The sequence below is a fragment of the Chinchilla lanigera genome, unplaced genomic scaffold, assembly GCF_000276665.1.
Source record: "Chinchilla lanigera isolate Chin_1 unplaced genomic scaffold, ChiLan1.0 scaffold00015, whole genome shotgun sequence".
Taxonomy (NCBI): domain Eukaryota; kingdom Metazoa; phylum Chordata; class Mammalia; order Rodentia; family Chinchillidae; genus Chinchilla; species Chinchilla lanigera.
This window is the reverse complement of record NW_004955416.1, coordinates 29,301,122-29,316,163: the sequence shown is the minus strand read 5'-3', so window position 1 is coordinate 29,316,163 and position 15,042 is coordinate 29,301,122. Positions and strand designations below refer to the sequence as shown.

The 15,042-nt window shown below is 42.5% G+C and overlaps 1 protein-coding gene across 1 annotated transcript in view; it reads right to left on the bottom strand.

Moving 5' to 3' along the window:
* Fam189a1 (family with sequence similarity 189, member A1) overlaps nucleotides 1-15,042 on the bottom strand; it is a gene marked incomplete at its 5' end in the record, with an annotated part of 285,225 nt that overhangs the window by 72,986 nt on the left and 197,197 nt on the right. Inside the window, one exon of the mRNA XM_013512428.1 lies at nucleotides 1,003-1,137. Coding sequence (XP_013367882.1) covers nucleotides 1,003-1,137 — 135 coding nt within the window. The remainder of the gene's footprint in view (nucleotides 1-1,002; nucleotides 1,138-15,042) is intronic.

Sequence of the window (15,042 nt, the reverse complement as noted above, 5' to 3'; positions counted from 1 at the left end):
GAAATGCTGCGCTCCATACAGGGTGGGGTCCTGGAGTGCTGTGCTTCTGGCTGCTTTGTCTCTCTGGTGGGGGCTGCTAAGACCTTGAATTCAGACCACCCTTCTATGCAAGGCAAGGCAGGTGTAGGGCTCCAGGCCTGCTCCCGCCTCATGGGTTAGATGCACCCTTTCTCTGTGCATCTCTGCCTGGCTCACAGCCGCTGACCACCCTCCGAGGACCATCATGAGTACTCAGTTGCAGGCAGCAGCTCTGCTTTTTCTCCAGGTTCCGGGTGGCTCTCTTTGGCTCCTGGATTCCTAACATACTGCTGTTTCCTGTACCCATGGGAGGGTTCATTGTGGACGGTAAATACAATCTTACTGCCACCCAGCAGTTCCTTTGGCCACGCTACACCTTTCCAAGCAGATATCGTGCCGCTATATTCACGGAAAGAAAAGAATGGGGCTCATCCGTTACATGTATTTCAAAGCAGCCAATTTTGGTTTTTCAGGAATTAAAAAAAAAAAAAAACACATTTGTAAGAAGGAAAGAAAGGGCAATACTATAAACATCATTTCGGTGTCCTTTTCTGACAAGATCAGATGCCTTTAAAAGAGAAGAGACTGCCGTGGATTGTAAGATATTTTTTTCAAATATCTTTTTAAGAGCAAAATAAATACCCATCTGCTCACTGATGATGTTACAGCAAAAATGTCAGAAGCGCAACAGGACGCAGCGCATCATCATTTGTAAAGAAGACTGTCCGCCACTGAGATCCCGCTTTGTATATGTCAGAGGAGGGAAAATGAAATGGCCAAATGGAAAAAGAGATCCAGAGAGCAACATCTTCCAGATGGAGATCTACAGCCGTTTCACAAGCTCTCCGGAATGATAGCTCCTCTGGTGTCGAACCCACCCGGACGAATGATGAGTGAGAAGGCATCTATATGTTAATAAATCTCCCTAAAGTGTCTGTGACGTGTGGGGGAAGTGCACGCTTAGGCAGCGGTGCCAGGGGTCACCTTCAAGGTCAGCCTCACAGCGTTGCAGTTCTCCTGCAGCGGGTTCAGCTTCAGGGTCTCCCCGAGGTTGCTGCAGCCAGAAGACTGGTGCTGCAGCTCACAGCAGACACACACCTCCACGCTGTCAAACTTGATCTAGGCAGAGGACACAGAAAAGTCACCGTCAGCAAGGCCCTGGGCCCTCGGGAGCGCACGCGACAGCACGCAGGACAATTAAGAACATGGGGTCAACGGCTGAACAGCTTCATAGCATGCGTGAGGAGCGCAAAGTAAATGAATAAGTAAAGATGGTCCAGTTGAAAGAGTTACGCCAGTTATCTTTAAGTAATCAAGCCAAGATGACTTCTGTTGACCCAGGCAAACACCATCAGGAATTACTTCAGTTCCTTATTTTAAAAAGCAGTGAAAAAAAAAAGAAAGTACATTTGAGGAAATCGAAACTGTAAGTTCCAGACAGAGATAAAAGTAATACGAAAATCACTATACTGATTTACACACAGAGATGTAGTATCTAAGCCTTGGTTTTATTTTGCTTTGTTTTGTTTTGAGACAGGGTCTCACTGTGTAGTCCAGGCTGGCCTTGAACTATGTAGCCCAAGCAGGCCTCAAACTCACAGCAGTCCTCTTGCCTCAGCCTTATGAGTGCCGGGCCTTGATTCATATTTCTGTCATGATCAGAAGTTTCCTGTCTTACTTCATGGGCTATCAAAGTCCTTTTTTCAAAAAGTTTTTTTTGAGACAAGGTCTCATTATGCAGTTCAGGCTGGTCTTGAACTCACTTTGTAGCTCAGGCCATCCTCAAACTCACAACTGTCCTCTTGCCTCAGCCTCCTAAGTGCTGGGATTACAGGGGTGCCCCACTATGCCCAGCTGGACTATCAAACTCCTATTCATCCACTAAAATCTAACTCCAACTCCATCATTGAGTCCTGTCTGTTTTTCCATCCTTGCCTTATCCACAGTTACATGCTATCTTTACAGTATTGAGAATGCTGATGAATTGTAAGTGCTCAGTAAATCCTGAGTAAATAAGCTGTCTGGCTTAGAAAATTAAGAATGATAGAAGGAAAAAAATGCTTCTGAACATTTTTAAATATTGTTAGACCAAAGTCCCAGTGATGAGGAAAATATCACAGTTACTCGTGCTTGAGAGGAAGGCAGATTCAACAAAACAAAGCCCTGGCTATGAAACAGATAACATGGGTTAAGTGTAGGATTTTATTCAACATAGCACATAACATGAAACCTGAGGCTAGGAGATACCCTACTTTTCAGTAAATAACGATAGAAGTTTTATACCAGCTAACTCAAACTAGAAGTATTTTTAGACAAATATTGATCAACTATAACTGCCACAAATGATTTTTCATTGTGTGAAGTATTACAAAGGAAGATGCTGTGACACCTCCATGTGTCAATGGGTCTACCATTCCTAAATGCTGGATGTAGGGTACGCAGCATCCTCAGAACCGTGACATGTGGAGGTGTCCTGCAGAGGGGCCATCGCCCATGGAGCTGTGCACACTCGGGTGGAGCCCATCCATCACTGCTTTAGACCAGGTTCTTAGATTTTCCTTTTGCTTTTTCATTCACTGGAACTTTGCTGGCCAGGACAAGACCCACCAAATACCCTTTCCATCATACTCCTGCTGGCTCTTACATTCTGATCCTCACCTACATTTGCAATTTTAAAGGGCTCTTTCCCTTTCACTTTTGTAGGAATGCTACGTTGTGCTTTTCAGTTTTCCTGCATTGATTTCAAAGCAGAAGTCAGGTGGATTTGGTGACTGGCTTTCACCAGCAAAATATGGGCAGAGGTGATAACTTGTGAGCCTAGACCTCAACAGGCTTCACATTTCTGCATCCCCTTCCCAGAAATTGTCCTTCAACAAGAGAAGACACACCTAGTATTATGGTTTGCATCTAGATGTCCCCTCAAAGCCTTGTGCAGTCACAGGTGGGGCTTTTTCAGAGGTAGCTGGATCTAGAGTGTGTGACACTGGGATTGATTCATGGTGCAATGCTAGGATCAAGGGCACTAAGATTAAGTGTGTGAGTGCTGCCCACCCTAAGTAGCCTAGATAAGATATAAGGGATAGAAAGAGCTGCAGTTGTCCCTTGTTGCTTTTTTACCTTCTGCCCACCACCAACTGTTTTTCCTCTGTGATGCCTCTCTGCCATGTCATCCTGCCTTGGAGCCAGCTGATTATGGACTGAAATCTCTACCAACTGTGAGGTAAATAAACCTTTCACCCTTTAACTTCGGGCATTGGGTATTTTGTTTCAGCAATGAGAAGAAGGTAACTAAGACAACCAGGCTTCAGGGAGCTGGTAGTCCTCCAACCTGAGCCCCAGAAGGAGACCCATGGAGCAAGCCCATACGTTGCCCTGTGTTTTACAACATTTCCAAGAAAGGTCAAATTGTTTTCAAAATATTCAAACAAACCATACCTCCACTGATAGGTATGGCAGCTCAGGTTGACCCTCATTATGCTCACCAATGCTTGGTCATGCTGGACCTAAACATTTCTGTCTATGGCATAGGCAATAGAACAGTATCTCATTTTGTCTATGGAGCAAGTAATTATATCTAATTTTAGACACTGGCTTTTTCATTTTTGCCCAGCCATGCTGTTGCATGTACCTGTAGTTTTCTACTATACCGTAATACGTTGCATAAATACGCTGCCACTTATATGCCAGTTTTCTTGCGGATGGACATCTTGGTTTTTGCCAGTTTGGGGCACCTAAGACTAATGCAACTATGACATCCTGCACCTGTCTCTTGGCACATACACATACACATTTCTTTGGGGGATAATGTGCCTAGTGAATGAAGCTATTGGATCTCTGGAGACCTTCAGTGTTAACAGATAGTGCATGAGAAATTTCCAGTGTAATTTTACTACTTTACACTAGCACTGTGTTCTCCTGGCTCTACAACCTGGCTTATACCTGGCAGTTTCAATCTTTTTAATTTTAGCCAGGAAAGCATTGGAGGAGGTAGCTCACCAAAATAAGGAATGAGGCCAAGGGGAGAAAAAAAGAAAAGAAGGGATATAACCGAGAAAAGAGATAAAAGAAATTATAAGATAGTGAGAAAAAGATGTCCTTGCGTGACAAATATGTAGACTACCTATAAAACCAATTCATCCAGACTGAAGCTGGATTCTCTTTTCTGGAGAAAAGAGAATGGAAAGAGACTGGAGTCTCTTTTCTATTTCACTGATTTCTGCTCGTAACATGATGATTTCCTTCCTTCTTGTTGTTCTGAGTTGATTTTTCTCTTCTTTATCCAGTTTTATTTTTTAAATATATATTGTGATAAGCTGGGATATCTTGATGTTTATTTTATGTTGTGGAATGATTAAATCGAGCTAACTAACAAGTCTATCACCTCACACACATCATTCTTTGGGGTAAAAACATTTAAAATATATCCTTAGCAATGTTGGAATACACAGTATGTTATTATTACATTCGCTGTTCTCTGCAATAATTATTAAAGCTTATTTTTTCTAACTGAAACTTTGTTCCTTCGATCATCACCTTCCCTTTCTTTATCCATTCCCTCTCCTAGAATCTAGCAGTCATTTTTCTACTTTCTTCTTTTGTGAGTTCAACCTTCTTGAGATTCCAGTTTAAGTGAGATCACACAGTGTTCGCTTTTCCGTGCCTGACATTTCTCTTGGCATAAGATCCTCCAGGTCCATGCATGGTGTCTCAAATAACAAACATTTTTCTTTTTAAAGCTAAATTTTATATATCTCACATATTATTTTATCTCACATATTATTTTATATATCTCACATATATATTTTTATCCATTCCTCCGATGAAAGACACTTCGTTTGCTCCCATGTCAGCAACTGTGAATAGCAACGAGCGTGAGAATGTAGATGTATTTTGCCACACTGAGTTCATACCCTTTGAGTATACGCTCAGAGGGGGAGAGCTAAATCATATGGCAATGCTATTTTAGTGTTCTGAGGAACATCCACACTGTTGTCTGTACTGGCTGTAATAACCTACACCTCCACCAACAGTGTACATGCTGATCAAAGTGTACAGAATTTCAGCTAGAAGTGAGCTTTCCTCCAAGTCAACTAAGAATAGGAGAGAACTATTTAAACCTGATAATACTTTACCACAGTGAATTGCAAACATCATTTTAACTAGAGAAACCCTAAAGGCAATTCCATTAAGATCACAACATGACCAAGCTATCCATAACCATCACCACATTTCCAGTTTGTTTTAGGGACTTTAGCTAATGCAATAGGAAAATATTATAAGCTGCATAAACATTAGAAAAGGTACAATTGCCTTTATTTTAAAAGAGATCACTAAATATCTAAAACCTAAGAGACTATATTTAAAAACTAATACAACTAATGAGAGTACTTGTTCCATTAGTTATAATAAAAATGATATGGGTAAAAAACAGTTAAAATAAAAATGGCAAAAATTCTCTTCATAGCAACAACACTTACAAAGTACTTAGAAACAAACACAAAAACTAAATGAGTTATGTTGAGTAATGTATAAGACGTGATTGAAGAGCAAGAACCCATGTGTAGGGAGTTGAGGGTCATTCTGTTTGGTTTAGGAAACCTTCACCTATGAGTTTCCTGTCTTCTCCAGCAATGCTTTCCCAGCATCCCTTGCAGCAAGTAAGTATGTGTTCCACCCATGAGAGAGGACTGCCCCAGACTTTAGACTGCGCTGGGTCAGAAAGGCAGGCATTTAGGCCCCACACTTGGTTTCTAGCCCTCTTAGAGTATCTGTAAACTATTGGGGGATAAAATGTTCTAGGGGAAAACTAGTAAAAGTTGTTTTCTTCAGAATTTAGAATCCTGAGTGACACATCCATCAGGGGAGGAATCAGGGAGGTCCACAGTCTGTTCCTAAATGGAAAGGTGCAGTAGCCTAAAAGTATGGTTCTTCTCAAAGAATGCAGTCACACACTGGTGTTGCAATCAGACTATCAATGCAGGAGATGGAACTGGACAGTGTTATTTTACAGACTTTCTAGAATAACAGCACATATGCAGTAATTACCCAGAAAATTCTGAAACAGGATAACAACGGGGGGGATGGATATTAATCTTATCAAACACAAAAGTTATGGCTGAAAATAAATAAAAGGATATGTGAAATAGAATAGAGTTTTAGAAATATATGAAAAAGTAACTTCTCAATTCAGTAGGAAAGTGATAGTTTACTTACTAAGAAGGTGCTAGCTTTGCTGGCTATAAGTGTCTCGTATCATAAAAAATAAAATATCTTGGCCCAAGGGCCTAAATCAAAACAATAAAGATTCAGGAAAATGTATAAGAACAGTCACACCCACATGATATATGCAGTCCTTTGAAAGGCAAAATCTCAGAAGCTGTAAACTTTCAAAATAAAAGCTAGGGACGCAGTCTCCGGGATGACTGGCTGGAGCAGCTGAAACAGAGGCATTTTCCGTCGGAGCTGCTTTGCTCCCGTGTTATAGGTCTTGAGCTCCCATGTGTGTTTTCATGAGACTGACAAAAATATCCCGAGTAAACATTTATGAGGAATAAGAAAGGGGGCAAGCATACAAATGTAGAAGAAATTAAAACTAAAAAGAAAATGCTAAGAACAATTTTGTGCCCTTAACCAAAAAGATAACTTTCAATGAAAACAGCAATTAAAAAAATTGGTACATGCAAAAGAAGAAGTTGGCAAAAACACAGAAAGAGCCAGTCATGGTGGCACATGCCTGTAATCCTAGCACTTGGGAGGGTGAGGCAGGAGGATCGTTGTGAGTTCGAGACCAGCCTGGGTTACAAAGTGAGCTCAAAGCTAGCCTGAACTGCACAGCAAGACCCTGTCTCAAAAAAAAAAAAAAAAAAGACAAAACAACCACACACACACACACACACACACACACACACACACAGACCAACTAAGTGCTATGGGAAAAGTTTTATAAGGTGACACCTAAGGACACAGAATTGACTTGAAAAACTTGCTATCTCCTCTAGGGTCACAGCTGGGATGAAGCCGCACAGCTCCCCTCCTATCAGTCTATCGAAGATCCCCTGCAAAAGTCCAGATGGAACAGCTTGGTTCACGGCCCTGCCTCCCGGCCAAGCAATCACTGGGCTTCAGGAATACACGCAATTAGACATTTTTTTAAACCAATTTTGCATGCTTACATCTGGTAATCTGAATGACTAATTTGAAGACCACAGTATGCAATATAACAATCATTGGTGAATTCCTATCAACTTGTCTAGTGAAGCTCTGCATCATTTTTAATGTTTTTTTGAAATTTTTTTAATTCTCTTTAGTGGTTTGATCAATCTTGAATTCTTACATCTGGAAATCTGGGTAACTCTGTTGAAGATAACAGTGTAAAATATAGCAACCTGTGTTGATCCCTGCCATTTTGCTTTGCAACCCTGTATAATTTTTATTTTTGCTTTGATTTATTTTTCTATGTCACTGTTATTTTGTCATTTTTTTATTATTCTCTTTAAAATAAAAAAACTAATCAACTCATGAAATGAAACTATAAGAAATGCAGTAAAGGATGGGTTTCCCTTTTATTCTTTCCATGGAGCTATACCTGTACAAAAGGTCAAGTTTGACTCTGTCACATATGCACAATGCTGTAACACAGATGAACAGCCAGGCCTGGGACAGAACAATGGCCTCCAGCCCTGTCAAGTTGTTTTTGGTTTTATCTGTGTTCTTTGCTGTTTTCAACAGGAGAAAAGCCCAGCTTTCCTGATAATACAGTCAGCCTTCTGTATCCATAGGCTCTGCATCCGTGGATTAAAAATATTCGAAGAAAAAATCATGCCTATAATAAGACTTTTTCTGATTATTATTTCCTAAACAATACAGCATGACAACTAATTACACAGCAGTGTATTAAGTATTATAAATAATCTACTGGTGACATAAAGCATGCGGAAGGATATGCACAGGTTATATGCAAATACTACACCATTTTCTACAAGGGATTTGGACATCCTTGGATTTTAATGCATGTGTGAAGTGGGAGGGGGGTCCTGAAATCTAAACCCCAGGGGACAAGGGAGAGTTGGAGTTTGTTTTTCTCCAACTCATGAACACGCAAGGATTATTATATAATTTCATCCCTAGGCTCGGCATTGAGTTTGAAGTAGCTAACGTTTAAGTGACAAGAGGTTTGTCACACAGAATAACCCTTCAGTGGTCCCAGGGATTAGAAATCCAAATAAATCTTGTTCGTCAGTTATTTCACTGAGTTTGTGATTAATTCTAAGAAAATTTCTGGAAGCTTCCCCATTAGTTGTCTGACCCTGACATCTGGGTGTGCAGGGAGCTGACAGATTTATTTCAAAATTGCCCCTCGGTGTTGGGGTCACTGGAAACAACAGAGCAGAGCTTTGCAAGTGAAGCCACGGTAATTTTTCATGAATCTCTTTGGGGCATTTAAAAAGCTAGCCTGTCCCCCTTATTTATGGTCCATCAGGCTGTCTGGGAGTAGAGAGGGCTTACACAACAAAAAAATGAGGGATGCGACGCCCCTGTCATTCTCACTATGGAGGCAGAAATGAGATAGATGTGTGACCTTCAGGTACTCCTAAGGACAGCAGCAGGGGAAGGCAGAGCCTGGAGACCAAGCTGTTACAGCCCAAGGGAGGCAGGACAGGACAGGGGGGAGGGAGGGGAACCACTACGACTGTAGGCTGAGAAGCCCACAGTGGCTCACCAAGGTCACCACTCAGGATGAGTCAACTTAAAGAATATTCAACTGTGATGGTGCAGAAAGACAACCGTCTTTCTCATTAAGTTACACGGGACAGTCACTACTGTCCCGTGTTATAGCTGTTAGATGATTTTGCCAAGTGTAGCCTAACGTAAGGCTTTTGAGCATATTTAAGATAGTCTAAGCTCAGGTATGATATTCAGCAGGTTAGGCATATTAAATACATTTTTGACTTAATGGTATTTTTAATTTCTGATGGATTTATTGGGATGCCATTCTGCTGTTAGTGGAGAGGCAGTTGTTCTCCAAGTCACCTGCCAGGAAATGATCCTGGAGAAGCCACTGAACCTCCCTAAGCTTCAGTTTCTGGGGGGCCTGGGAGGATTAGATGAGGTTATGGAGGAAAAATCACAAAAGTACACATGTCGTCACTTGCTGCTGTTATTGTTGTCATTATTTTAATGAAAGAATAGGCTTGTAAAAACTAGACGCTAATTTTCAACTGTAGTAAAATACACACATCATAAAAATTACCACCTCACCATTTGTACGGTATAGTTGGGCATCAAGTACATTCCCCGGTGTGCAACCATCTCTGCCACCCTCCTCCAGAACTATTTCGACCTGCAAAACTGGAACTCTGCTTCAATGTGAATTCTCCCAGCCTTATTCCCTTCTATTGTCTGTCTCCAAATTTGACTACCTCAAGGGACTTCTTGTAAAGAAGTGGGCTTCTTTCGTTAAGTTTATTTCATTCAGCATCTTGTCCTCAAGGTCTGTCCCATCCATGTTACAGTATGTGTCAAAATGTCTTTGCTTCGTAAGGCTGAGTAATACTCCATTATATGAACATATCATATATTTCTCATCAACTCATCAGCTGATGGGCATATGGATTGTTTGCTCTTGTCTATTGTGAATCATGCTATCAACATGAGAATACAAATATCTTTACTTTCAATTCCTTTGGGTATAAACCTAGAAGTGGAATTACTCGATCATTATGGTAATTCTATTATTTCATGGAAAAGAAATCCCATCTCGTTTTCCACAAGGCTGTAGCATCTGACACTCCCAATGGCAGTACACAAAGATTCCAATTACTCTGCCTTCCTGCCAATACCTGTTATTTCCTGATTTTAATTTTCTTTATTGTATCCATCCTAATGGCTGTGAGGTGGTACAGCATCTCACTGTGGTTTTGATTTGCATTTCCCTAATGATCGGTGATGTTGAGCATTTCATCATGTACTTCTTGGCTACTTGTGCATCTTTGCAAAAACCTCTGCTGATTGTGTCCCTTGATGTAGAGAAGTAGCCTCTATGTTTGAATGCTGCTAGGATTCTAATCACCTCCTCAAACATTCTCATTAAACCACTGATTCCTACCTAGCACAGTAGTTTGGGGACATATGTCTGAACTAATATGGATTTTTTTTCTGTTTTGATGCTGAGGATGGAATCTAGGGCTTTTCCACTGAGCTACATCTGTAGCCCCTTTTTTAAAATTTTGAGACAGGATCTTGTTAAATTGCCTAGCCTGGGCTCAAACCTGCCACCCTCCTGTATGCTATGATTCCAGGCATGCACTACCAAACTATTGCTTAAAATTCAATAGAGCTCAAGGACCGCCTGTGTTCTTCCCAGGGGAGAGGAAGACTGTGGTTATAAGCAGGAATGGTAGGAAACAAAAAGGAAAGTTGTGTTTAAGTTTTCTTCCTCACAGGCTGGTTTCTCTACCTAGAACGTATGTGCATCACACTGTTGCCATTACTGGAGGCAGAGAACACTGGAAAAGAATGTTTTTTCCTAAGACTTGAAACAAGCATCCCCCATCCTCCTCTGCATTTGCTAGTGGGACCCATGTCCCTGAAACATACAGTTCCTCTCCACGTTTCTGTACCTGACTGTCATCGCATCAGAAGGCATACCGCTCTGCAACATGGGCCTGGCACATGATGACTGCTTACAAATGACTCTGAAATGAATATGGATGGATGAAGAGTTTTAATACTGAAAGGTGATATGCAAAACTGTCATTTTGTTTAATTCAATTGGATTTTCAAGGCTTCCAGAAGGTTTCATACGAAGTTTTTTATTTTCTGTATTTTATGATGCTTTGACATCTTAGAGCCTTTCTGACCTGCCAAGGAGACTGCCTTGCCCAGAGCTAACTAATTCTTATAGTTAATAAATAACATGACTGCAAGCCATACTTTCATTGGCAAAACAACCAATCCAGATCTTATACCTTCAACCACCTACTTTATCCAATGTCCACAAACCAAGCCATTATTTCCCCTGCCATATACCACCCCAGGGCCAGGTCCTGAACAACTAGGGACCACTCCTATAGCCTAGAGCATACCAAAATTGTTCAACATGTTCTCACTGGCTTGAGCCACTGGTGGTACATGCATGACTGTCAAAAGTCATGTACCACAGATGGTTCAGAGCCATCCGGCAGCAAGACGCAGAATTGCAGCCCCATTGTGAACACATTAAACTTGTTATTCAAACTGGACAATCCATTTCCTCCCACAGAAACTTTGGGGAGGAAATAAAGGTTCCTGCCCTGGATCCTCTGACTTCCGACCACCCCACTGCTTTCCCATGTGGCCTTCCATGGTTTGATGTGTGCTTCGGAAACAGGAACGATAAACCATCCTTTCAAAGTTGTCTCTGTTTCCATCACCTAATTACAAGGCTTACCTTTATAACCAGCTTGCAATTTAAAGCATACTAAATCCCGCTCTACTCACCTGATCCTTCCATTTCTCTCTTCCACAAGTATAACTTCAAAGGAAACTTGTTCCTTAGTTCGGATCCGGAATGTCCCCCAAAGGCTGATGCGTTAAAGACCTGGTCTATAGCGTGACATTACTGGGAGGTGGTGGACACTTTCATGGGGGAGGCCCAGAGGAAGGCCTAGCCCCTTCAGGGCCATGGCCTAGAGTGGATAGCAAGGTCCCAAACCCCTCCTCTTCCTCTCTTTGGCTCCCTGGCCATGAAGTAAGCAGTTTTTCTCACTATGTGCTTCTGTCATGAAAGATTGCCTCCCCACAGGCCCAAAACGACAAAGTGAATTAATCGTGGACTGAAAGCTTCCAAGCTGTGAGCCAAAATAGACCTTTCCTTTTTCTGGAGTTGATTATCTCAGAAACTCTGTTACGGTAGTGGAAAGCTGATTAGCACACTTGTGCTTTAAGTGTACCGCATACGTCCTAACGTGCAACCCATGGACGCAGACTGGGTGAGTGTCAGGGGTTTCTCTGATACCCGCGATCAGATGAATGAGAGAAGAGGGTCTGCTGTAAAGCATGCAGTCACATTACTGCATGATGATGGGAGGAGTAAAGGTCAACACATCTCTCCAGCCTTTCCCTCAGAAGATTTTTTTCACTTTGTTTTCAGTGTTCTATAAATGAGGGAAGCCTCACAAATTCTATAATTAAGTGACAAAACCAGCACATTATCCAGCCCACAGGAGAGTGAACAGAGAGCTGGGTGCCCTGTAGGGACGGCTGTGCTGGACCGAAGAGCACCCTTGACCATGCTCGGACTCACTGTGTTCCATGCACAGGAAACACCAGCGGGCAGGGTGAAGGGCAGGCAGCCCGCCTAGGGAACCTCCAGACAAAGGACAAGGCACTCCTCAGCTCTTCCTCAGGCCCACCCAACATGGCGCCAGCTGCCACCTCAGTGTCCCCCTGACCTGGCCGGAGGTCCTGGGAAGCCAGGGAGCCCAAGGCCTGCGGTTCACCAGCAGCTGGCAGCCTGGCCCGGAGGTTGCTCTCCAAATCCTTTCACAACAAGGCCTGGCTTCCAGTCCACGCCTTCAGATCTGCATCTCACTTCACCTTGGAGCTCCTTACCACAAGTCCATTCTCAGAAGGAGGAAAATAAAGCTTCGGTTAAGAAGCTAAGAGAGCTATTAGGCCAGGCGATGCTATACTTTAAGCCAGCCACCTGGCAGTTATCCCTGACTTCTAGCACTTGCTTTTTCTAAACAATTGACAAATGACAGTATATGCTTTTATCTTGTACAGCAGGATGTTTTGAAGTATGTGTACATTATGGAATGGTTAGATCTAGCTAATGAACAAAGGTATTATCTCACATAGTTGTCCTTTTTGTGTCAAGAGCACTTAACATCCACTCTACATTTTTTTAAGAATATAATATATTGCATTGTATGATCTCACTCAAGATGTGGGATCTAATGAAACTGACCTCATAGGAGCAGAGGGTAGAGGCTCAGGTGTCGGGAGGGAGTTGGGAAGATGCTGGTAAAAGGATTCATAATTACAGTCAGATAGTTGGGATAAATTTCAAGCGGTCAGTTACACAGCAGTTATAGTCAATAGTGATATATTTTCCTCTAGCACTTATTTGAAGCTATGGGAGGGGATCACCACTGCGCCAGCTTGAGGGTCTGTGAGTGCCCCGTTCCAACACCTCCTGCCCAGTGCTGGAGCTCTGGGTATCCAGGGATCAGGTGTGGTCCGTTTTCACCCAGCATGTGTGAATTCAGAGCTAGGATCATAAATGCACTTGCTAGGCTTTTCTTCTAATTCATTCCAACCTTATCAAAATCTAAATTTCCACCTTTAAACTGACAGCTTATTTTCTCCCTACATTGCTTTCATTATGATATTTTATGCCATCAAAGAAGCCTGCCCATTACAACTGATTTGTCCACGTTTCTGAACTTCACTCTGCGTGTAATTAGAGTGCTTTAGAACACAGGCATGCGGCTCAGGAAATGCATTTAAAGTCCTGATGAAGACAAGGAGCTGCAGTTTTCTTTTTCTAATCATGTTTTGGTGCATATACCATAGGGATAGTGGGAAACATACATGAAAAAACAGTTCTTCTTTAACACCCCCAAGATGGAGATAATCTAGGCATATTCGTTAGCTTTCTATCACTGGGACAGAATACCTGAGACGACTGACTTCAGAGGAGGAATGGTTTCTTCTCCCTTGTGGTTTTGGAGGCTCAGTCCATGGTCACTTGGCCACACTGATTTGGCCGTATGTTGGCACAGAACATCAAAGCAGCAGTGTGGGGCAGAGAAGGCCAGCTCACCTCTCGGTAGGCAGGAAGCAAATGAGAGACAGGAGGGATTTAGGGTCTCAACACCTCCTTCAAGGGCACCCCTAGTGACCCAGCTTCCTTCCTCTGCTCCTCACACTCTGAAAGGTTCCACCGTTTCCCAATCACACACTCCAGTTCCAAGCAATAGCACTAGGGCTTTATATTGTGTGTGTGTATATAAAATATTTAAGGAAAACTACCTAATTTCAGAAGGTAAGACTTTCCTTATCGTATCTCTTATTATGTACATCATATAATTAAGCTTTATAACGTCCTTGGAGCTTTCAGAGGGGAAAAACCCACCTACTTTGTGTGTCTATCTTCAGTGATTCACCTTTATTTTAATCTCTGCCTCATCATATTCTGTTTGCTACCTTACCCTGCCTTCGCTACAGATGCTCAGATTATTTGTGAAACAGTCCATCTCCTTCAAGGCACAGGCCTAAAGTCTTTCTTAGTCACACGTGTGACATCCTGCTAAGACAGGAAGAGAGAGGAGGACAATCCAGGAACTGTGGGATGGTGTGGATGCCAAGTGCAACCTCTGCTAGGGAGGTAACGGTCAAGGGAGAGCGCTGAGCCAGTGTCACAAGTTCTCTGGGATGGTTTATCTTCAGAGATGGAGGCTCCAGTCTCCACAGTCCTGGGAATTTGCACAACACCTTCCCATGTGAAGGACACGTTCAAAGCAAACATCAGTTGACAAGTCATGCATCTTCACACAAAACTCCCCGCTTAATGGCAAAACACAGCTGCTGCTCCTGAGATGCTGGTCTCCCTGAGAGGGGCCAGAGGGGTTTGACAGGGAGATTCTAGCTCCCAAGGGACGGTGGGGTGGGAGTGTCTCCTTCACCTCCGCCCAAGACACCTTTTGTTAATTACGTAGACCTGCACGTTTAGGTCCGTCTCTGAAGTTTCATTCATCAGCACCGTAACCAAAGAACAGATCTACTTTGTTGGCGGAAATGGAGAATGGGCTGAAGAGAACTATACTGATTAACAGGCAAATAAGGAGCATTTCACATCTTTCTGCCACAGAGACCCAAGTCAAAGTGCTGTGCAGAGGTGTTAAAAAATTAGAAAGATCCGAAAGGAGTTCCTGGGGTCAAATGAACTTGGAAAATAGGTTTTTAAAAGATTAAACAGGGCTGTCTCTCGTGGCTTCTCTGACTTGGTGATACCCTGGCATGTGCTGCCTCTCAAGAGAA